This window comes from Orcinus orca, chromosome 1, assembly GCF_937001465.1.
Source record: "Orcinus orca chromosome 1, mOrcOrc1.1, whole genome shotgun sequence".
Lineage (NCBI taxonomy): Eukaryota > Metazoa > Chordata > Mammalia > Artiodactyla > Delphinidae > Orcinus > Orcinus orca.
Window position 1 is genome coordinate 132,171,277 of NC_064559.1, and position 24,130 is coordinate 132,195,406.

At 41.5% G+C, this 24,130-nt stretch overlaps 1 protein-coding gene across 14 annotated transcripts in view; it reads left to right on the forward strand.

Annotated features, from left to right (window-relative positions):
• The window catches only part of TGFBR3 (transforming growth factor beta receptor 3), a 205,649-nt gene that overhangs the window by 167,069 nt on the left and 14,450 nt on the right, over positions 1-24,130 (forward strand). For 4 of the 14 annotated variants that reach the window (XM_049714224.1, XM_049714192.1, XM_033432552.2 and 1 more), the window contains 8 exons: positions 1,578-1,915; positions 2,343-2,495; positions 5,178-5,318; positions 5,493-5,651; positions 9,980-10,279; positions 10,831-10,866; positions 13,170-13,290; positions 22,083-22,124. In XM_049714224.1, coding sequence (XP_049570181.1) covers positions 1,578-1,915; positions 2,343-2,495; positions 5,178-5,318; positions 5,493-5,651; positions 9,980-10,279; positions 10,831-10,866; positions 13,170-13,290; positions 22,083-22,124 — 1,290 coding nt within the window. Of the gene's footprint in view, positions 1-1,577; positions 1,916-2,342; positions 2,496-5,177; positions 5,319-5,492; positions 5,652-9,979; positions 10,280-10,830; positions 10,922-12,479; positions 13,291-22,082; positions 22,125-24,130 lie in introns of those variants that run through there. The other 10 variants (XR_007478987.1, XR_007478989.1, XR_007478988.1 and 7 more) reach the window with 10 other exon arrangements.

Consider the following 24,130-nt stretch of genomic DNA (forward strand, 5'->3'; position numbering starts at 1 on the left):
ATAGGAAAATAGTCATGAGTACTCGTGCTTTCGCATACTCATCCAGAGGGAATGCAGGAGTTATTATCCCACTTTGATGGAGGAGAAAGCAGAGGCTTAACAAGTTCTTAAGGTTCTCCAGAATCTGATCGGTAGTAAGACTTGAAACCCAGGTTTTCTGATCCCCAGACCTCTTGCTTACCACACAGTACCACTACTGAGTGCAGTGCCGGTAGAATGAAGGTTAGGAGTACAGGTTCAAGTCCCAGCCCTGCCATTTGTTCACTGTTTGGAAGTTGCTTAACCTCTGAACCTCAGATTCCTTCTCAGTCATATGAGGGAAACAATAGGCCCACCTCGAAGGGTGGTTGTGAAGGGGTTTTTTTAAATCAAAGTACAAATTAAAAACCTCCAAACCTCTGGCTTCTTTTGGACCCATACACTGTGCCATCCTTTTCAAAAAAATAGTATCTAAGGAGAGCCAACATCCACTGTCATCCTCATTCCCAACTCCCACAGAGATGGATTGACCTCCAGCATACGTCGGTTGGCTTTGGATAGTAGATGTAGAGAATACTGGGAAAATATTTTTTTCTTTAAATTGTTGAAAATATGACGGAATAATGAGTATGGATTGTATGGAAATATGTCTCTCCCTTTGAAGGAATAACTGTGCCTAAGCAGCTTTTTCTTTCTTCCTTTGGGACTAGGTTCTAAAAGGCCAGGGTACCCAGATACGTGTTAGAATTTAGCGCTCAAAAAGGAGGTAGCAGGGCTTCCCTGGTGGCGCAGTGGTTGGGAGTCCGCCTGCCGATGCAGGGGACGTGGGTTCGTGCCCCGGTCCAGGAGGATCCCACGTGCCGCGGAGCGGCTGGGCCCGTGAGCCATGGCCGCTGAGCCTGCGCATTCGGAGCCTGTGCTCCGCAACGGGAGAGGCCACAGCGGTGAGAGGCCCGCGTACCGCAAAAAAAAAAAAAAGGAGGTAGCAAAATCATTTCAAAATACCAATACTGTTTCAAGAAATCTTTAGAGAAACTGTTCTAAAGAATCTCTAGATTCAAGGAAAGTATTTCATTGGCATTTGAATGGAATAATATTGTCCCACATAACTTATTCAAATAGTAGATTTGTATAGCTTGAAGGGCCTTAGAAATCATCTAATCCAGTGGTTCTTAATCTTGGCTCCACATTGGAATCACATGGGGAGCTTTAAAACATAATGATTTAAAGAGAGTTCAGTTTTTAATTGGCCTGGGATGCAGCCTGAGCTTAGGGATTTTCTTTTTTAAGCTCCCACAGTGATTTTAATGTGCAGCCAAAGTTGAGAACCACTGATCTAATCCAACCTCTTAATCTTAAAAATTGGGAAACTGAGGCACAGAGAGGTAGACCACTTACCCAAAGCCATTCAACCAGTTAGAAAGAACATCAGCACTAGAATTCAGGCTTCCAGGCTCCTCATCTCTTTTATACATTGCTTGTTAAGAGTAATTTTACACATGCCCATTCGTTGCTAATTTCTCCTGTTCTTGCCTCTAATGATATGATTGTGGCCTGGCAGCAAACACTGATGATGTTTTGCCTTCTTCTCTTACCAGCAGAGGAGATGAGAGATGAGGAAGTCCATACCATCCCTCCTGAGCTACGGATCCTGCTGGACCCTGGCAACCTGCCTGCCCTGGACAACCCCCGCATCCGGGGAAGGGGAGGCCAAAACGGAGGTTTCCCCTTTCCCTTCCCCGATATCTCCAGGAGAGGCTGGAAGGAAGGGGAAGAAGATGGGATCCCTCGGCCAAAGGACCCTGTCATCCCCAGCATACAACTGTTTCCTGGTCCCAGAGAGGCCGAGGAGGTGCAGGGGAGCATGGATGTTGCCCTGTCAGTCAAATGTGACAATGAAAAGATGACTGTGGCTATAGAAAAGGATTCGTTTCAGGTGGGTGCAGTTTCTTAAAGGAGAGAAGGGAAGGCTACCTCCCTCCCCATCTTGCCTCAGCCTGTGTTGGTTATTTCCAGCTCTTTCACTTTTGAACTCCAGAGATTTGATACTGTTTTCTCAGTTGGATGGGCTCGCTTCCCCTTGGCTGTGATTCTCACCCGGTTCCTGTTGTTCTCAGTGAGGGGGGTTCCAGATCCTTGTGTGTCAATATTTTGCTATTGAATTTCCAAGGCCAACAAACACAATTCTGGGGCTGTTGAGAGATGGTAGGCTGAAAGGAGGTAAGGGGGGAGGGGAAGCGCAGGCCTCCAGCAACTTGGAAGGCCTGGACTTGCAACTTGGAAGACCAGGCAAAATGTGTTAACTGCACGCTGTAGAATGGCCTGTGGGCCCCCCTTTATGTCTTCGGTCGTTGTTGTTTCAGGCCAGAGGCTACTCCGGGATGGAGCTCACCCTGTTGGATCCCACATGCAAGGCCAAGATGAATGGCACCCACTTCATTTTGGAGTCTCCCCTGAATGGCTGTGGGACTCGGCACCGGCGATCAGTCCCTTACGGTGTGGTTTACTACAACTCCGTGAGTGTTCTCCAGTACAAAGCTTTCCCTTTGCCAGAGCCTTGCTGGGTGTTACCTTAAAATTAGTCTTAAGACTTCTAGGAAAGTGAGGAGGGTCTGAACAAAGCCAAGTGTCAGTTCTCAACAAAATGGGATGTAGTATGACCCCGAACTCTTTTATTTGTTTTGTTGGTGAGTCTGTGGGCGTTGGGAGGCCCTGTTTTCTCGGCTGGAGCATTTGTGGTGATCTTTCCCACCCTTCCTTCCATCTCCTCTTGGCAGAGTTTCACTGGTAAGGTGATTATGACTTTTTTCTGGCTAAGCTGCAGGCCCGGATGGCCTGGTCCACAGAAGGATAAAATCCAAGCCCTTGGGCTATGAGTGAGCACCTCCATACAACTGAGCTAACCAGAGCCGTGGTCTCTCTGGCCTCATCTGAGTCTTGTCTAGAAGTAGGAGAACTTCTCCCTCCCTCATGAACAAAAGAACCAGAAGAGAGAAGTCTGAAAAGGTCATTCAAGAAAGTGTTAAATCTCTCTCCATCTCTAAGAAAGACCCTAAATTGAAGAAAATCTTCCATTTTTGAAGTTACCCTGAGAGCGATTCCACAGATTCCCCCAATGATAATCCATTGCAATAGCTACCCTTCACTTTCCAGACATGATTCTTGTCAGAACCTTGTCAGAACAGATTCATCTAAATCTGTTCTTATAGAGATGGACACTTAACAGTGAATGTTGAATTTGAACATGAAATTTCAAAAGGACTTTAAAGTGATAATTTTGCAATTTGAGTTGTACTTTGGATGGTAGAAATAGCTTGGACATGGTGTGTGTGTCTGCACTCAGCGCCTACCCCAGCTTTGGCTTGGCATGGGGAGACCCCGACTCCTCTGTTTATTCCACTGCCAGTCAACAGATAGGCTCAACCTAGCCAGAGAAGAGACTGGCTCTCTGGTCAGTGTGGCTCACGTGGAGACTGACTGTCCTGTGAGCCAAGGTTATCGTTCCTCAGACAATCTTAGAATGTTTGAGCTGGAAAGAGCCCCAAGCTGATCTCATTCAACGTCCTCATTTCACAGGTGAGGAAATGGAACTCCAGGGAGTTAAGAGACTTGCTTGGATTTGAGAGACTAGTTAACAGTAGAGCCAGGACCGAATCCAGCTTCCGGACCTTTCGTCCACTAATCTTCCCCCAACTCTAGGTAGTGGCAGTTACTCTCCCTTTGTTACTGAAATCATTTATTAACCTTTGACTTCTATGATGAACCCTCTTCTGCCAATTCCAACACTAATTTTCTTGCAGTTATCCAATTTTTCCAGATGTAATGAATGTCATATATTACTGGTATACTTGATTTTGGAATTTTAAACTTTTATCTAAATTAATGCCAATAAGAGGCCATGGTAATCAGTCTGTTAAGTAAAAAAAACGTGCCGTCTGCCTCAGGAGAGAAAGGTATATTCATCCTTTCTTTTTTTTTTTTAAATTATGATAGGGTAAGTCATAACCTAACTTACTTCAGTTGTATCAGTACTTTCTTTTGAGGGCCTGGTAAAGGATAGAGAGGCAGTTTTCCTTCATTTTCTTCCCATTCACCTCTTCAGTGGCTACTTTAACTATTTCTTCCAGTTATAATTGTTTGTAGTAATTTTCAGACTTAATATGTATTTTTGTTTTGCAACATATTAAAAATCTAAGGACGTGGAGTGAAAAATCAAACAAAAAGTATAACTACCCTATATATGCAAAGAAATTAGGAGTTAATTTATGGAGTCCTGGTCCTTGGGTGAATTTTTTCATCTTATCTGGAGCTAACCTAGGAATAATCATTTCAACCAGTGTTAAGAGAGGTTGTCATGGCATAAAACATGATGTTCTTTCCTGCATCTATACACCATACAAAAGATATATTGGGGGACTTCCCTGTGGCACAGTGGTTAAGAATCCGCCTGCCAATGCAGGGGACACGGGTTCGAGCCCTGGTCGGGGAAGAGACCACATGCCGCGGAACAACTAAGCCCGTGCGCCACAACTACTGAGCCTACGCGCCACAACTGCTGAAGCCCGCATGCCTATAGAGCCCTTGCTCGCCACAGCTAGAGAAAGCCCACATGCAGCAATGAAGACCCAACGCAGCCAAAAATAAATAAATAAATTTATTTTTAAAAAAAAGATATATTGGGGAGATGGAGGAGTGCAGGAGTAAAAGTAAGGAGAGAATGGCTCAGTAGTAAACATCAGGTCCTTTGCTTCTAACTCAAACCAAACTTGATCAAATCTTGACAGATACAAATTACAGGACTCCTTGGATTAACCAAATCAGTATTTCTTAGAGTTTTCAATATAAAGGTTCCTAAGGAGACCCCCTTCCCACCCCCCACAGAATAGGGGGGGCCTATTGACAACCCCATCCAATCCCATTTCAGTGTCTGGTGTTTTCCCACTGTTTGAAATAATTTATATTTTGTCACAGGGTAAAATACATATTTTACTGTAAATCTTAATTTGAACATGCATTGGGCTTCTTCGTTTTTTCATCTCTCTGAGGATGAAGTCCTAAAAATACTTGAAGTTGTTGTTTTCTTTTTTAAGTCAGATTTTCAGTTTGCCTCTGAATTATTACATGGGTGTTTGTGTGAGGTAGAACCAAAGGCACGTGATTTGGTGTTTTTATAACATTGTGCTTTCCTTGCCTTTTAGATTGTAATACAGGTTCCACCCCCTGGGGATAGTAGCGGCTGGCCAGATGGTTATGAAGATTTGGAGTCAGGTGATAATGGATTTCCGGGAGATACGAACGAAGGAGATACTTCCTTCTTCAGTCGACCTGAAACTGTGGTGGTATGTGTTTATTTGTAGTAGGTAGTTTGTAGAGACCGGTGTCTTTTTGGTCAGCTTTAGTCAGGGACTATTGGAAAATAAAATCAGATGTTAAAGGCTAAAGCTCATAAAGCTACAAGCTTCATTTGACTGTGATTTATCTCCATCTATGTTTTTTTTTTTTTTTTTTTCCAGTTTAATTGTAGCCTGCAGCAGGTGGGGAATCCCAGTAGCTTCCAGGACCCACCCAATAGAAATGTCACCTTCAACATGGAGCTGTACAACACTGACCTCTTTCTGGTGCCCTCCCAAGGCGTCTTCTCTGTGGCAGAGAACGGACATGTTTTTGTTGAGGTGAGACCCAAATGTTAGCCTTGGGCTATTAGGTTAGCACAGATTCGTAGTAGCTTCTGCGCATGAGTGAAAGCAGCTGGGGCAGCCGTCTTCCTGCTCTTCCTCACCACTTTGACCAGCTCTGCGTGAGGGCGTGGCTTAGAAAACGCTCCCACGTCGATTTCTGACCAAAGCAGGAAATTTCAGGATTCACTACGTTCATTCTAAACGGAGAGAGTAATTTGTAGATGAATGGATAAATGTTTTAAAAAAAATCAGCACTGTGAATTCTAATAAAGCCCTGTCCTTACTTTGTCTTTAGCATTTTTGCTAAGGACAGTTGTTCAGTAGCTGCAGTATCAGAATTAACCAAAGAATATTTCAAACCACCTCAGAGACTATCTTTTAAACTGTGGATACTTCTGAGTGAAATACTGTGTGTTACTGTATCTCATGAAAATTGCTTTTTCTAGATCATCACCTAAATGTATCTATAAATTCATTAAAACTGTTTCCTATATATAACAGTAATAACCACACATAACATAAATCTTTGGAATGACTCCAACATATTAGGTAGTGATGGTAATAATGAAATAACAACAGCTAACATTTATTGCAGATTTATTTTGTGCCAAGCTCAGTTAAAAGTATTGTAGTATTTTACTCTTCAGAGCAATTCTGTGAGACAGGACTATTAATATCCCCATTTCGTAGATGAGGCAATTGAGGCACAAACTTGTCTAAGGTCACACAGTTAGTACCTACTAGAGTTCAGAGTCAGAGTTCATGCTCAGACCATCTGGCTCCAGAGCCCACACTGTTATCCACTGGATGCTATCGTTTATGCTCAAAGTACCATTTGAAAGGGGGAGAAAATGTAACCTCTTAGCAGTGCAAATATCCAAGTTCACAGATTGGATTCCAGAGAAGATCAATATCCTCCTGGCCCCAGAATGTCTGCTGGTCTTACATGGAAGTCATCCTCTGTTGAGCTGATTTGGGTGCTGAGCTGCAAGCTGGTGTTCTCCTTCACTGTGGGAGGAGGGAGAAGCTTAAGGGGCCAAAATGGGATACTTCCATATATTAAAAGTGACTTCAGTGCACATATTTCTAGTTAAGAAAGACAAATAACTCACAATTGTACTGATTCTGGGACGGAGCCCACTGGCTCTAGACATTTTCCTGGATCGTCTCCTCCTTTTTGATTCCCTGTTCTGAGAGACTTTGTCTTTCTTTGGGTATACCTTCTTTCTCAGCTGGGGAAAATATACTGCTTTCTACATGCTGTCCCTAATCAGAGCTCTCTCCTAATCCAAGCTGCGTTGTTTTCTTCTTGCTTTTCCGGCTGCACAATCCACATGTGTGGTTGGTCAGTGGTTCACTGTTATGCTATGGGTTTTAGGGGTGCTGCTTCATTGCAGTTTGTTCTTTTCCAGATGTGTGCCTGCTTTTGCCAGGCTGTGGCGTTGCTGCCTTAAATCTTCCTCATGTATCCTACCCTGGGCGTTCTAGGTTTTTTCCCCCACCCTGCCACCCCCAGTGTTGGCTTACTTGAAATTCATTTTCTTTTTCATTCTTATTTTCCCATTTATATATCATCTGTATTGTTCATAATTAAATTTAATCAAAGACATGGTCAAGTGATGGAAAAAAGTGAACCAAATCCTTTTGCTATACCATTTTAAATATCATTATACATCATAATAATACATTGAAGAGAATCTGGGGAGGGGGAAAATGGTATAAACTGCTTTATTTTAAAGTTGTTTCAAACCACCTGAAATATGAGAGAGAATCTGTAAATATTTTGCTAAATAGGATAGCAGCCATGCCTAGTCCTTGTTTCCCAGTTTGGACTCCACTGCTAATAATAAAATTTTTATTTGGGGAAAGTAAATAAAACTTACCCAATCATTGGCTTGGTCTAAAGAACTATTTCCATTTTTCTTCTCGTGGTCATCCTTATCACATCCCCTCCCAGAATCTTCTATTTCCTCTAGATCCTCGTCTCTTCCTTTAATCCAAGACATTATCAGCTTTGCCACCTGGTCTTTGGTCATCCTTGGTGATAGTTGGTCACATAGTTGGCAGCTTTCCTTTTAGTTCATTTGTCTTGGGAAATTAAAAGAATATATTTCTATATATAACCCCCCAAATTTAAATCTAGACGAATACTATTAATAACAGCTGGCATTTCTTAACTAGAAGGGAACTGTGTTGTGTGCATGTAATTTTGACTTTATGGATCGTCACAATCACTGTATCTAGGCAGTGTTAGTGCCCTCGTTCTGTGGGGGAGAAACCAAGGTTTAGTGCTCACAGCGCGTGAGCAGCAGAGTCCTGCCGCTACTCATTTCCGGTCCATTTCAGAGGAAAAGGCTTGTTGATGATTTTTTTCCTCTCATCGAAACAACTTTTTGGAATACCTTAGACATTCTGCCATTGCATACTTTCTTTGAGATTAGAGAAGAGGTTTGCATTTCTTCTGTCACACATTTTTGCATTGTGGGTTCTGAGTACATGTTAAAGGCCACTTTTTAAAATAGAGTATATGTAATTTGCCATTTTCCCAAGATTAAATATCTCATTTTGGGAAATACTGTAAAAATAATGAAGTGTGAATATTTGCAGACTACCAAATACTACTTCCTGGAAAGACTTCTTACCAAGCACCCTCCCTGGCCACGTCATGGGTGGCTTGAATTGACCCTGTAGCTGTAGTGAAATAGTGAGGAGAAAATCGACGGGCTCAGAAGACCTGGGCTCACCCACTGTTTGTTAGATATGATTTTGAACAAGTCAGCTATCCTGTGTGTTCAGTTTTTCTTCCATTTATAAAATGAAGTTGAAAATATTTATCTCATAAGACTGTTTCTCAGGGATTAAGCTTTAAGGCACAACAAAATGTCATTATCACAGTCATCTTCATTGTTTAGCATCTTGCAGTTAACCACATAGGGATTTTTCAAAATAGTGCCGTGGCCTAAAAGCCCCGTGCAATGTCAGGGATTTCCCCTGGGTATTTCAGAATGGAAAGTGTGTTTATATCTTCATGCCTTTGAAAGGACTCTGGGGCTATTGGCCTATGGTTGAGGACCAACTTTATTTCTAAAGTGTTTAAGTTTATTTTGATCCTGAGTTTAGTCAAGGAATGAGGCAATAGAGGGGAGAGGCAGTTCACACAGTGATGCATGTGTCACCAAATGGAGGATCCAGTCTGGTTTGAGGATTTTAGCTGAGTTCAGGATAGTTGAGATTTGAATTGGTAGTTGAGATGAGAATTGAATTCTGTTTACTCTTGGCCAAATACTACTTCCTGTTTCTAAAGAAAAGAACCTTAACAAGGTTTGGACATAGCCCATACAAATGTTTTGTAAGAGGGAAGTGTAAATGAGTCGGAAACGTTTCCAGATTAGATTTCCCTTAAAACACCCTTGGGCTTAAAGAGTGAAGGGAGAGTACTTGGCAAGGTCTGGTTTGGACCTCTGAGAAGCTGGGACACTTCACCAGGCCTGTGATCGCCACCAGATTGCACCCTCCCCGACATCCAGCCCCAGAGGCCAGCTCTGCCTGCTCACCATGAACCAGGACTTCAGGTCAATCTATAGCTTTACTGCGATGTTTTAGGCTCAGTCTGACTTGCTGCAGTTTAGAAGTTTGGTCTTCCGTGCCTAGTTTAAATAGATTCTACCTCTGTCCTCTATTTTTTGAGTAATTTTTTTTTTTTTGCGGCACACGGGCCTCTCACTGTTGTGGCCTCTCCCATTGCGGAGCACGGGCTCCGGACACACAGGCTCAGCGGCCATGGCTCACGGGCCCAGCCGCTCCACGGCATGTGGGATCTTCCCAGACCGGGGCACGAACCCGCGTCCCCTGCATCAGCAGGTGGACTCTCAAGCACTGCGCCACCAGGGAAGCCCCTGAGTAATTTTTTAAAAGAGCTTGCCTTACAGGTGATACACTATTAATGACATTAGGGGCTTTGCCTACTGGTGTTTTGTTTATTTGGGAAAATCCACTTAAGTGCATGATGTACTTTTGTTTTTATTTCCCAGAGGACTTATGGGAGGTTGAAGAGACTTATATATCTTGTATTATAGACTCTTCCAGGCTGGGACTTGAACTAAATAATTCACTGTATCATCTATACCAAGTTTAAAGGAAAACGTATGTTTCTTCAATTAGTGTGTGTTACTTTTGTAATTAGAAGGAAGACTATATGGATATGTTATGAAAGTAAAGCAATGTCTCTCATCAGAAGGGCCGCTTTGATATGTTACCCTTGTGCCTAGAGTGAAAGTGGCATGCTAACTTGTTTCTGAATTGATCTTTCTGTTCTGTTGTAGGTGTCCGTCACCAAGGCTGACCAAGAACTGGGATTTGCCATCCAGACTTGCTTTATCTCTCCATATTCGAACCCTGATAGGATGTCTGATTATACTATCATTGAGAACATTTGTCCTAAAGATGAATCTGTGAAATTCTACAATCCCAAGAGAGTGCACTTTCCTATCCCGCAAGCCGAGATAGATAAGAAACGATTCAGCTTTGTTTTTAAGCCCATCTTCAACACCTCCCTGCTCTTTCTACAGTGTGAGCTCACATTGTGTACCAAAAAGGAAAAGGACCCCCAGAAGTTACCTAAGGTTAGTGGTCCTTCATCCATTTGTACTGTTATGTTGACATTTTTAGGTGAGGCAGTGACCTACCAGAGAAGTTTAATCACAAGTTACAGCAGGTTGAGGTTTGGGGTTAGGGAACTGCCCAGTTGAAGCCATAAAGTTCATGTTAGCAGGGAACTGAGTTTTATGGAGTCTTAGAGAATAAATCCTGACAGTATGATTTTTTTTTCCATGCGTGCTGCTCAGTAGCATCTTACAAATGATAAATCAAGACTGTTTTCCACTGAAGGAGAGGTCTGGCTTTATCTTTGCTATTCAGATAGTATCCAGTGCCAAGAGTACAGAGAGCCGAAGGACAAGTTCAGTGTGAGGACTAATTTTTCCAGGTCCCGCTGAGATTTGTATTGCAGTTGTTTTTTGACCTTCTCTGTGTGAGTTATAAGGTTGACTTGTCTCATGAGGACTTCTAAGGGAAACTAACAAATATTTTAATTTTTCTTGGTTTCTCATCGGTTCGTCATGTTCGCCTCATGTCACTCCCCACATTGAACCAGTACATTCTATTGCCACAACAGAAATCAGAACCCTTTGACCTTGCTGGCGTGGCCAAGGTAGGGGGGATCAGCAAGGGTAATTACCTCATCATTTTGGCCTTGTGCACAAAGGGTATCTTCTGCTTAGTTTTGTTTCTGTGATCTGCCATAATTATGTATCATTTCATATGTGCATTTATTTTTTAGATATCTCACACAGTGTAAGCTGACTTCTATTCCTTTTATAATCACATATCAATTAATGTCTAAAAGTCTAATAATCGAGTCATATCATTAATAATGTATCGTATGGATGGAATTTTCTCACCTGATACGTAGGTTGTAAGAGATGGGTGTAGAGGGAGAAGGAAGAATTATTATTATTGGATGGATTACCATTGACATGAATCCTTTGCACTGTTGTATTCCCCTGGGCATCCATTTCTCCATAAGACCATAGGAAATTTTATAATACATTTGAAAATATAGCAAATCTGATTTCGTAGTCCTCAGGGAGTACGTATATATATATATATATAAGGTAATTTAGGCTGTGTTCTTTAGGTTGCCTTTGGAAACATTGGTGCCTTAGCTGTGTGGGCCTTCACTTTCCAGTGGCCATCAAGGTTGGGGTGTAGTGGACCGTGGTAGAAAACCATGTGGACCTTCGTGCATGGCTGGGACCCAGAGGATAACTTTTAGGAATTAGGGATCTAGGAGGAGAGGCCTGGCAGTTACCAGGGGTCTATACTGATGGCTGTGTGGCTGTTACCTCTCAGTGAGCCTGGCCTGTGGCAGCCCAGCTTCATAGTGTGTTAATCTGTGAAAATTAGTCCTAATATTTCCTTCCAGAACATTCAAAGGAGAGCTCTAAGTCACAGGGGATGACATGGGCTGTGACCCTAAGCCTAAAGTCGCTATTTATATCCAAGGCAAGATAGAATGGAAAGAGCATGGAGGACCGAGAAGGAAGGCCTGCTGCTTACCAACAGGACGTTAGCAAGTCCCTGACCTCTCAGAACCTGCGTGTCCTCATCTGTACCATTGAAGTAATGGTACCGGCTTCCCTCCTGGGTAGAGGAGCAAATGAGACGGTAGATATGATGACAGAGGACCATTTATAGAGCTGTTACCACTGTCCCTCTGTTTGCTGTCTGTGGTTAATATTTCCACGTTCCTGTGAGTGCTTTCTATGACAATAAACAGAGTCAAAGAATCTTCTAGGAAGAGTTCTCAAAGATCGGTGAGTCCAACCCTGCCCATTGCTGATGAAATTGAGTCCAGAGAGTTCAGTGTCTTGCCCAGGGTCTTGCAGTGAGTTTGTTGTAGAATCATAGACTCTTGCTTAACCAAAGAACTAGTAGGAAAGTAAGAAGGCTTTTCCTAAAATGCAGATCTTTTCAGTAATGATTCCTCTCCACAGAAAATCCATTGTTGCCCTTTTCAAGAGGGCTATTGTAAAGGCTTTTCTTGTTTGTTTGTTTGTTTGTTTCGGGGGGTGGGGAAAGGGGGAGAGTTGTCTTCTTATAACATGTATCTGACTTTCATGTTGCCTAGAGCAGCAATGACAGTAAAGCTACAAGTCTTTGCTCTTTTGTGATTGGAAGAACTGGAAGCTAATTAACTTTTCTGGGTACCTTGCTGTATATAGACTTCTAAAATAATTGATATGTTTCTTCTTCCAACAAAAGGGAATGGATGTCATTGACATTAGCGTTTTACCCACTGATGGGCATAGATAAGGAACCAAAGTTATTTTAAAGAAAAAGGTAATGAAAACAGATACACTAGGCTTGGGCATGCTGGTTCTAAGTTTGGAGCCTGAAAATAGCTAGAAACAGCTGATCTCATGGCCTCCACACCTGGGCACAACTCCCCAAGACTTCATTTTGGAACATGAAAAGCAGATGACCCTGGAAAGCTTCATTTTGCATGAGCCTATACCAGAGTTAAAAAATCCAACGTACTCGACAACATGATTATCTTTTTGGACAACAAATGTAAAATCTGTCACCCTCATAATGCAATGCATGAAGTTTCCCACAATCACAAATCACAAACATGAACCATTTATGTGAAGCCAGCTTGGTGAAGGGCCAACATTCGTCATGTAGTTTTTTTATTTTTCAGACTAAATAACACTAAAAGCTCCAGTTGTTTTGTGGGAAGCCGTCCAGCCATGTTTGCATCTTCAAGTGCAGCTGAGAATACACTGGGCCTGCTCTCACATCTCCCAGATTATTTGTGGTTCTTTGAAACCATCCCAATGTCCTGTTTTTCTGGGGTAAACAGCTGTGAGCTGTCTGATAAGGGGCCACAGGTCAGCTGTGCAGGCCCTTTTGAGTGACCTCCCGACTCTGCTTTGCTCTGCCTCTCTGCAGTGTGTGCTTCCTGATGAAGCCTGCACCTCGCTGGATGCCTCGATGATCTGGGCCATGATGCAGAATAAGAAGACGTTCACCAAGCCCCTCGCTGTGATCCACCATGAAGTACAATTTAAAGGTGCGTTTCAAGGAGGCTCGGTCAGAGAAGCCTGAGGGCTGCTCATTAAGAGGCTTCAATACTGTAACTCAAAGTCCACTTGTATTCAAAAGATAAATTAATAGCCAATTAGTAACTTTAGAATAGAATTCTTTGCCCAAGGAGTATTTTATTTAGTTGGTTCTCCTGCTGGCATGCGGTTAGTGATACCTTTGCAAATGATTTCCTTATTTATTTATTTATTTTCCCCTTTTTGGCCATGCTGCACGGCATATGGGATCTTAGTTACCCAACCAGGGATCGAACCCGTGCCCCCTGCAGTGGAAGTGTGGTCTTAACCACTGTACTGCCAGGGAAGTCCCAATGATTTCCTCTTTAAATATTAGATCAAAGTCTAGGTTGCCTCCATCACATCACGATGTCACTCTCCCTTGCGTGCAAATATGCTTCCTTGAGGAAGTGTAGGAGCGGGTTAGAGTTCCTGCTGGAATTGCATGGAGTCCATAGCCCATTTTTCCATGACCTACTGGGAAAGGTTGTACTGGCTGCAAGCTATTAGAGTACTTTTTCAGGACCGCAGATGCCTTTGGGGAGGGCACTATCTATGTGAACACCATCCATCTTAGGTGTCACAGCCGAAAGAAGGCTGAGAACTGTTCAAGTGCATTTTTATAATTTAGTTTTTAGAATCTTATGCACAGCTCTTGGCTTTCCCTGCTAGCTGGCTGTGGCACTTTGGAGCTCTCCCCTTAGGTCCTGGGGTTTCATTTTCTTTATCTGGAAAAAGAGGGGTTTCGACCAGATGACCCCCAGAGGCCTTTTCAGCTGTAACACTCAGCTGTACTGTTTGAAGAAGCAGAACCATTTTTCATTCACTTCCCAGCCCTCCTAAAGTTGGTGTGAAATGTACACGTGAGATGTTTATTGGTTCCTCATCAATGTTTTTGTTGTTGTTGTCTGTTTTACGTTATTAGGTTATCAGTTGGTTTTCAATAGTTTGAAACAGCTATAACAGCCTCAGTCTTTCTAAGTGGATTGCCCAAATAGTTCCTTGTTTTTTGGGTCCAAGGGAAAGAAATAAGAATAAATTAACTGTGTTGCAAAGTATATGTGACGATTGGGCGACAGCTGGCTCTGTTTTGTGCTGTGAAAGTGGTTTAACAACAGCAACAGCTACCTCTACTCCATCTGTTACTCTAACCTGTTTTGAGAGAGGTCGTTCTGCTGGTAACTGAAGGCAGCAACTTGCTTTTTCCTGTGCCAGACAATAATTAGGCATCCGTATAACTTCCAGTAATTCATTCATCCATTCTTTTAATTCTGGTGGTATTTTTCTAAGTAATTCCTCTTTTATTTAAACTTTGTAATTATCCTGAAAGGTCAGTGTTTTCTTTACATAAAAGTTCAAGAGTAAAGTTTTACCAAATATCAAAGCAATTTCATGAGATTTGCTAATTGAGAGTAGATTTTAGTGGAGAAGCATGCAGTGAAGAAAGTTTATTGCTTCGGTTTGTTAAACAAATTGAGAAGGTTAGACTGTAGGCTGGCTTCCCAGAGCAGAGGCTGTATGCAAATGCTCTTTCTAACTTTACACTGAATGGGGTAGGTTTTCTGGCAGTTTTTAGCTTTATGAGTGACTCCTCCCACCTTTTATGTTTATTTTCCTTTGACTCTAGAAGCATTTCTCCTCAATGCAGGCCACTGGGGTCTGTGCTTTCCTTCTACCTCTCAGTGATTTGGAATAATCATTTATAAGGGGAGTGTGGCCATTTGCCTGATAACATTGGTCTCTTTGAAAAATAACAGGATCATGAATGTTCTTCCTGCCAGACAGCCTAATGTGTTACTGTAGTAAGATAACATACTATAGTATCTCTGGAAGTGGGCAGATGTCTTGTTGGGAATAACTTTGGGGGTAAAAATTTCCCAACCAATGGGATGGTTTACTGTCTTTTTACTATATGGGTGCTCTTTGGAGACTGGACAAAAGTTCTAGCTCTCCCTGGCCATTTGGTCCATCTTATTTCTCAACACTTGGGTTTTCTGGGGCAGATAGAAGTTTTCAGCTTCACAGCCAGCCACAGGGCTGCTCTGTGGCTACCACTGCCAGTAGCATGGACACATTTCAGGTGGTGTTTCTTCCTTCTGTGGACAGGGAGAATAGGCCATCTAGACTAAGTAAATAATTCTGGGTCCCTCCTCTGGGCCACTGTTTTTAATGGAACTTTCCTGAACCTTGCAGCACATCTTTGCTACCTTTGATATCTCAGTCCCTTGGGAACCAACATTGGATTAGAATTCTTTCGCTTCTTAAATTTTCAATAATAGATGATGATGGTAGTGGCAATGATGGAGATGGAGATGATGATGATGATGATCTAACATTTATTGAGCATTTACTTAGTACAAGGCTCTGTGCTAAATGCTTTATGTGGATAATAGTATATGATCCACATAGCCCCTCTGTGAGGCAAGTATAGTATAGAGCAAGGATGGCCAAGGCATATAAATAAATGGTGGGTCTGGGATTCAAATCAAGGAACTTTGATTCCAGAGCCTGTGCTCTTAAACCCTATGCCTTGTCCTAGGGGGAGGTTGATTCTAGTTTTTAATAAAAACTGCAAGCAACATAGGCATCTGTCTCTTCATACCCCTCTTCCTGGCCCCTTCCCCTGTTCATGCCGCATCACACTGGTATGCAAGTTAGCACCCAAGTACTCTAATAATTATGAAATGAAAAGAAGTTGAAGAATTTACACTATTGATACTATGTGTTAAACGGATAACTAATGAGAACCTACTGTATAGCACAGAGAACTCTACTCAGTGCTCTGTGGTGACCTAAATGAGAAGGAAATCCAAAAAAGAGGGGATATATGTATATGTGTAGCTGATTCACTTTGCTGTACAGTATAAACTAGCACAATATTGTAAAGCAACTATACTTCAATAAAAATTAAAAAGAAAAAGAAATGGGTTTAAAGGAAGAGGAGAAATGCAATAATTTGAGAAAATTTCTGTTTTCCAGCAATATATTTTATTACTTATTTTAAGTTTTCATTTTAAATTTTTTATTGATTTTTAATTATAAAATTAATACCTATTCATTCTAACAGTTGATGCAATATTAAATGTATAATAAAATAGGTAATAACTAGTCCTTAAGCCACACCTGGTTAATGAAAGTTAACAATTTTTGTATCCTGTGTATATCTTTCCATCCCTTTCTCTATGCTCATATAACCGTATACAAATAAGTAGAATCTTTTCATTTTCAAAAAAAAAAAGAATTTAAGGAAAAAAGTCTGTTCCCCAAAGGGTTAAGATGTTGGGAAACATGTAAACTGTTTAAGAGAGTATTAAAGTTTAGGACAAGTTCTGTGACTTTGAATTGTAACTCACAAAAAAGCCCAGGAAACGTGAATAGTTTATGCAGATTATGGTTTATGGCAAAACAATTAAAATAGTTGAGATGGTGCTGTTCTACCATATTTTCTGAAATATTTTGAAGTATAGCCAGGTTAGTGCTGTTTGCTTTGGATGCTGTGACCACTTTTTACAGCATCTGAGAACACTTGGGCTTACATAATAAAAATGATTACACCATGTCAGTGATGATTTTATTTTTTAATGGTGAAAGGGAAAAGTAATCATCTGAAATTTAGGGCATATATATAAAAAAAATTGGGGGCACAAAAGAACATCCCCAAATTTGCCATGATTTATATACAATATATAATTCTTAGCAAGTTAAGTGTTTAAAATACTGAATTTTCTCCATATTTCTACCACATAACTTTTTTTTTTTAAAACATCTTTGTTGGAGTATAATTGCTTTACAATGGTGTGTTAGTTTCTGCTTTATAGCAAAGTGAATCAGTTATACATATACATATGTCCCCATATCTCTTCCCTCTTGCGTCTCCCTCCCTCCCACCCTCCCTATCCCACCCCTCTAGGTGGTCACAAAGCACCGAGCTGATCTCCCTGTGCTGTGCGGCTGCTTCCCACTAGCTATGTATTTTACACATAACTTTTTAAAGATTAAAATGTGCTCAGGACAGTACCTGGCATATCATGGGCACTCAGTAAATGTTAATTTCCTTTCCTTCCTCTTAACATCTCAGCCAAACTAGGGTTTTTGCGGGGGATTAGAGGGGAGTGGAAGGGAAAGTTGTGAACGTCAGTTGGAAATTAATCCAAGAGAGGCGTTACTTTTTGGAACACATTTGATTTTTCCAGAACAAAAATAGTCTAAAGCACCAGCCAGGTTTTGTCCTCAGGCTGAGGTAGAGATGAGGGGAAGCTGAGTAGAAAGATGGTATGAATGTTTAATTAACAGACCAAGACATTCAGTCTCTATCCAGTAAGGAAGAGATATCATAGGGTTTCTTTTTCATTCAATGTGCTTCACATTTTGAAAACTTTTTACTTTAGAAAAGTTCAAATCTAAACAGAAACAGAGGTAATAGTAGAATGAACTCCCATAAACCCTTCAATTGGTTTCAACAATTACCAATTCATAGCCAGTTTTGTTTTATCACTTCCTGTCCCTGGATTGTTTTGAAGGAAACCCAGACATCTCATTTTATTCACAAATAATCCAGTATGCACCTTTAAAAGTTGAGACCCATCAAAGATCTCAAGTAGAGAACCGATGGTCAGATCATTTAGGAAGGCTACTCTGAAAGCAGCATGGAAGTTGAGTTGCTAGGGTATGTATGCAATAATAAGATATATATGATATTTATGGTTATTTATAATGGAAATGTTTATTGAGGACCTACTACATGCTTGGCATATAGTAAACAAATTTTCCTATCTTTGAATGAAGGCTTTACAATCTAATGCACTACTGATGTTTTGGGCTGGATAACTCTTTGCTGTGGGCGTTATCCTGTGAATTGTAGGATGTTGAGGAGCACCCCTGGCCTCTACCTACTAGATGTCCTTAGCAAACCCTTCCACCAGCAGTTGTGACAACCCAAAATGTGTCTAGACATTTCCAAATGTCCCCTGAGGAGCCAAGTAGGCAAAAACCACCCCCAGTTGAGAACCGCTGATCTAGTAGAAGGATGCAGATAAGTGAATAGGCAATTGCAGTGCCTATTGATATTGAAAGAACCCAGAGAAGAGATTAATTAATTTGTTAAGAGTGCAATAAAGTTAGTAAAAAGTATATCTTCAGTGATCTGCACAAGCTTCTTTGTCTCCCCATCCTTCCTTCTGTGTCAAATACTAATAGATGTGGGTGCCTGTTAGACACCTCATTTCCCTGTGGGCCTGCCTGGTCCTGCCATGTTTAGGAGAGCTGAATTGAAAGCCTGAGGCCAGAAGCTGTGGTCAGTTACTCATGCATAAGCCCAGAAATATCCCTTTTATGAAAACCATGCCTAACAGTCTGAGGAGGGAAATTTTGGTTCTGGGGCAGACCAAAGTTTGCTCAGAGTATATGAAAAGATTTGATTCAGAATGTTGATTATAGTTTGTTCTGTGTGTAAAGAAATCTTTACTGTTAAAATTCTCTTTACAGTAATAGCTAGGATTCCTTTCTTGCAATCGCACTCTGAAACCAAAAGTAAATATTGTTCTGTCCACTCTTTTCCTTTCAGCATGCCAAATCGATCATAGGGTTCCGGTGGAGATCAAACTATTTTAGTTATACCCAGGGGTTATTGGGAATTTTGGAACCCAAGTGTTAGAGGATAAAATCCTTTAACCTTGTATCTGCAGCTTGTGCTTATTATTGTTTATGCACAGAAAGCATGGAGGAACTTCGCCTCTGGGGAAATGAGCAACAACTGTTTCTGCTTAGCTCTATGAGGAGGCCCCTATTTGGGGTGGGGTGAGAGGATTAGGTCATAACGTAAATCCATTAAGAATTTTAAAACAATGTCATCTATCACACAGGCCTTACTATAAAACCTACATTCTCACATCTGATGTCTCCTTAGGGGAGAATGATGATTTGAAACCTCTTGGGGATTTTGAGTGACAGAGTTTAACTATGGGTGGTTGATTGAATGGAACTCTTCCCAGAAGTGTGTATATTTCTCGCATGATGAACGCTATAGAGACCTTTAAATGCCTTTGGACTTAGTTCAGCGTATCAAACCACTACTTCTTGAAGAATTTTGTGGTTAGATACCCCTACTTCATAGGACTCTTGAGAGTTTAAAATGAGAAGATGTAAGTGAAGGTTTTTTGTCAATTGTAGAACACTATACAAATGTACAAATGTAAGGCATCACTGTTGTTACTTTATTCCTGCCAATAAGGCTGGTGGAGCCAAACTCCCAGGAGACAGTCTCTTATGTGCATTGTGTAGTTGGTGTGTGTTCTGCACACTGAGATAGATTTTCTTTAAAACACACAATTATTTTAATTTTCTTAGTAATTCTATTTAAGTATAACTTTCTCATATATCCTGATCTCAGGGCCACTACGTTGCACAACTCCAGGGGGCATCGTTCAGTTGTAGTGGCTTTGATTCATCCCATAGCATTCCTTCCCTTAGAGCTGGACCATGATACCCCATGCTGCAAGAATGTGATCAACCAGCTAAGATGGTTAATCCCGAGAATTTACAATCCTATCTAGCTTTTTTTATTTTTATAAACATCAACTCAAATGCTGCTTGTTTTGGTCAATTTTTCACGTTGATTTTTTTGCTTCCCTATGGATTCCAACACAAGGTGTTTGTTCCTTTATTGAATGAAAATGGAGATGAAGAGAGGTCCTAAACACATCACTTTTAAACTCTCAAGAACAGGGGCAGAGTCTGTGTGAGGACTTAACACGTTTTTTCTATAAAGGGCCAAATGGTGAATATTTTCAGGTTGTGGCTTATGGAGTCCCTGCCTCGACTATTTAACTGCTGTTGCAGCGTGAAAGCAGCGGTGGACAATATATAAATGAATGAGTCTTGTTATGTTCCAATAAAACTTTATTTATGGAAGAGATTTGACTTTCATATAATTTTCACATCATAAAATCTTATTTTCATTTTTTTCAATGACTTAAAAATATAAAATTCATCTTTAGTTCACTTAAACAAAACTAGAGTGGTTGGCTGTTATATGCTACCCCCTAGTCTATGATATTCTCACTGTTGAGAATAGCATGTCACTATGCACAAGTACTTTCTTAATCAGTGCTTCCCCAGCTAAGGACAGAGCAACACTCACCAGTCATTTAGCTTACGGGGCAGAATCTGGAATCCTTGGTCAGCCCCTACCCTGATGCTTTCCAGCTCTGACCTTGGGCTGGTCACATGATAACAGTCTCAGGCTTCTCATTGGTAAAATAGTGATAAGAATTCTTTTTCTGCCTCCCTTACGGGGTTGGTTGAAACCTCAAATGAGATTAGGCTTTCTAGCACTTTCTGAACACAAAGGCATTGTATAGAAATGTCAAAGCATATAAGCATTTTCTTATAGTCTTACTCCAAATTTCCTTTATTGCCTTTATTTTCAAAAAGTGCATCAACATTCTGACCATCCTCCACCAAGCATTTCTGCTAAGGCCATTCTATGCCAGGCTGAGCCCTGAGGATATACAGATGAATAAGATCTAGACTCGGGGGGTAAAAAAAATTGAGAGAATTCCGATGTGATGTGGCACATTTATAACAGAAGAGGGAGGGAATGAGCAGAGGTGGGAGAGACTTGTCCTGCTGGGGTGGGCATGAACTATGAGAGAATCAGAGAAGGCCTCCCTGTGAAAATGCCAGCAAAGCAGGTCTGGGAGAGCGGGGGATACTTGAGGGGATGGCTTGCAACTTGTGATGACATGGAGCCACATGGAGAATTGGGGGAACTTCCCTACAAGGAGCCCAGCACGGGTGAGGAGCTCATGAGGAAAGGAGGCTGGAGAGAGGTGGATAGAGGGAGGCAGACCTCTCTGTGCCGTGCTAGAGAGTTTGGATTTTTTTTCCCATAAACGAAGGGAAGTCATTGAGTGTTTTAATCAGGGCAATAGCATAATCAGCTCTGGAAAAGTCACTCTGGGGGCACATATGGGGGGAGAAACATTTGGGGTGGGAGCAGTAGTGGTGACAAGGAGACCAGTTAGAAAAGCTCTGTAATAATGCAGATGCGTGATGAGGAGCTGAACTGTAGGATGATCGATAGTATTAGGATGGAAGAATGAAGATGCCTTTACAACACTGTGTACATTAAGAGACTTTTTTGAAAGTCGAATAATATTGAATACACTGGGCTTCCCTGGTGGCGCAGTGTTTGAGAGTCCGCCTGCTGATGCAAGGGACACGGGTTCGTGCCCCGGTCCGGAAAGATCCCACATGCCACGGAGTGGCTGGGCCCGTGAGCCATGGCTGCTGAGCCTGCACGTCTGGAGCCTGTGCTCCGCAACCGGAGAGGCCACAGCAGTGAGAGGCCCGCGTACGGCCAAAAAAAAACCCAAAAAACAAATATTGAATACACTGGAGAAACACAGGATTTAAATATATTGGATCCTTTTTTAAATAAACAGAAAGGTATACACACCCACACACACACACACACACACACACACGAATTATCAGACTCAGATTCCTTAAAGGTGTTTGCCTTCAATTTTTCTTCAAATTGGAGAAACTGTACAATTGATCATTAACAAAGTACAGTGTTTAAAATTTCTGAGTAATCCATGTTATAGTCTTGATATCTAAAGAGGATAATTGACAGAGCTTTTACAGAGGAAGTATTTATTAACAAATAGAAAAGTGTCAGCCTCTGCTGAGATTTCGATGACCTTTCGCTTAGAACTTGGTTTCTCTGTAGAACGCATTGTGATTTATGTTTTTGTTTCAGAAACAGGTCCAAGCATTAAGAAACCGATTCCAGTTTCTCCACGTAAGTCTTTATGCAACTGTTTCGAAATTAAGCCTCCTGGGCTTTTATAAGAATGAGTTGGTTATGGAACATTTGCCAAACTTTGAGTTTTGATAAGAAGACTTCTGCTCTCGTTCTCCCTCACCCCATTTTTCTCGAACTTTCTTTTTTCCCTTCCCCTGTCATTCCTTCATTCTCCTTTCTTTTTTCCTCTCTACCTTTGCCATTTTAAAATATGAATTTGTTAACCCATTGGTGTGTATCACCTTAATGCGAATGTAGTAACTTTCTTAGTTTTAGAGGAGTTCATTGTCTGCATACTTATATCGATTGTGATCTGAAAGCATTAGCATACAGCTATGGGAGGGGTTTGCTTTATGTATCATCAGCAGTATCTACCTGCTCAGAGAAGTAGTGATAAAGGAACTAGCTGCTATACCATTAAGACAATCACTAGTCCAAGGGGTGTTGAGAAGGCTTGTAAGACAAAAAGGGAGAGAGACCAACTGCTGCAAAATGATGCGTTGGAAATTATCTGGGCCAATTTCATTGCTTTATACAGAAGAAAACTCTGACCCAGAAGTATTTAAGTGACTTCCCCATGGTTATAATTGTCACTGAGGCAGGACAAGAGCCTGGGCTTTCTGGGTGTGCACCCAGAGCTCTTCTAGATAATGTTGCCTTGTGAGGAGAGTCTATACTTTTTTCCTCTTTAAGACTTCCCAGGTTAGTCTCCATGGCTGACCCCATCACATACATGTAAAAATCAGTCTGGAGAATTCCTTTATGCTAAGTACTTTATAAACCATTCTATTAAGTGTATTATTTTAACAATATCATGGAATAGTATCATGAACCCAGAAAGAGATGCATATGGACACATTCTCTGGTACTCACCTAGTCTGATTCTCATAAATGACACCTTCATCTTTAGAATTTTAGAATATTTTCATTAAAAACTTTTACTCATGCCCCACTTTTGCATCTGTAGGCATGAAAAGACAAGTCATCTTTTTTTTTGCGGTACGTGGGCCTCTCACTGTTGTGGCCTCTCCCGTTGAGGAGCACAGGTTCCGGACGTGCAGGCTCAGCGGCCAAGGCTCACAGGCCTAGCCGCTCCGCGGCATGTGGGATCCTCCCGGACTGGGGCACGAACCCGTGTCCCCTGCATCGGCAGGCGAACTCTCAACCACTGCGCCACCAGGGAAGCCCAAGCCAAGTCATCTTTTAATATCTGTCCTACAGACTAAATTAGGTTGATGGCGGCTTGGTTCGTCTTAACCTCCATAGCGTTCTTCCCACTTCTTACTCCTCCTAGGGGATCCCCAGCCCCTTTGCAAACTCCTTTTGTTTACCCCCTGCCTTCAGCAGGTGAGGTAGTGCTGTCCCATTTTTTAGAAGTTAAATGAACACCATAGGGCCCATGGCTAGAAGAGTAGGGACCAGGACTTGGGAATTTGGATCCTTCAGAATCTTCTCTACCACATTATACTTTTCCTGAGCCCTTTCCAGTGCTGGGGCTGCTCAAGGGTCACCTTTGTCTACCCCTGTATCTTCTACCCTGAAGTTATTGAATTTACATAGAGATCAGCTGGAGTCACTTCTGACTGGAGAGGAGCATAGAAACAGTATTGAAATAATGGGGAGATCCTGTACCTTCAATTTATAGTAAAAAAAGAGAAAGAGAGAGACTAGAAATTTTATTCCACCAAAAACCTCTCTCCCTTGGAAACTGATTTTTACTTTTTATAAGTGATCCAAAGAAGGTAGTTCTCTTAAATGAAAGGAAGTGTTCTATTTCTGTGGCCTAGAGTTAATTTCAAATATAAAAATCTTTGCCAAATTGAGGAACAATTGGTTCTATTTATATGTTTTGCTGACCATAAAATTGACATCACTCCCCACTGAGGAGTATTTCCGTTCACCTTATAGAAAGATCATGGTTGGAAAAGTGTTAAAAAGTAAGTTGTGTTAAATGACACAATAGGTAATTGTTGAGATGGAGGGTTTAATGTGAGGAGGTCAGT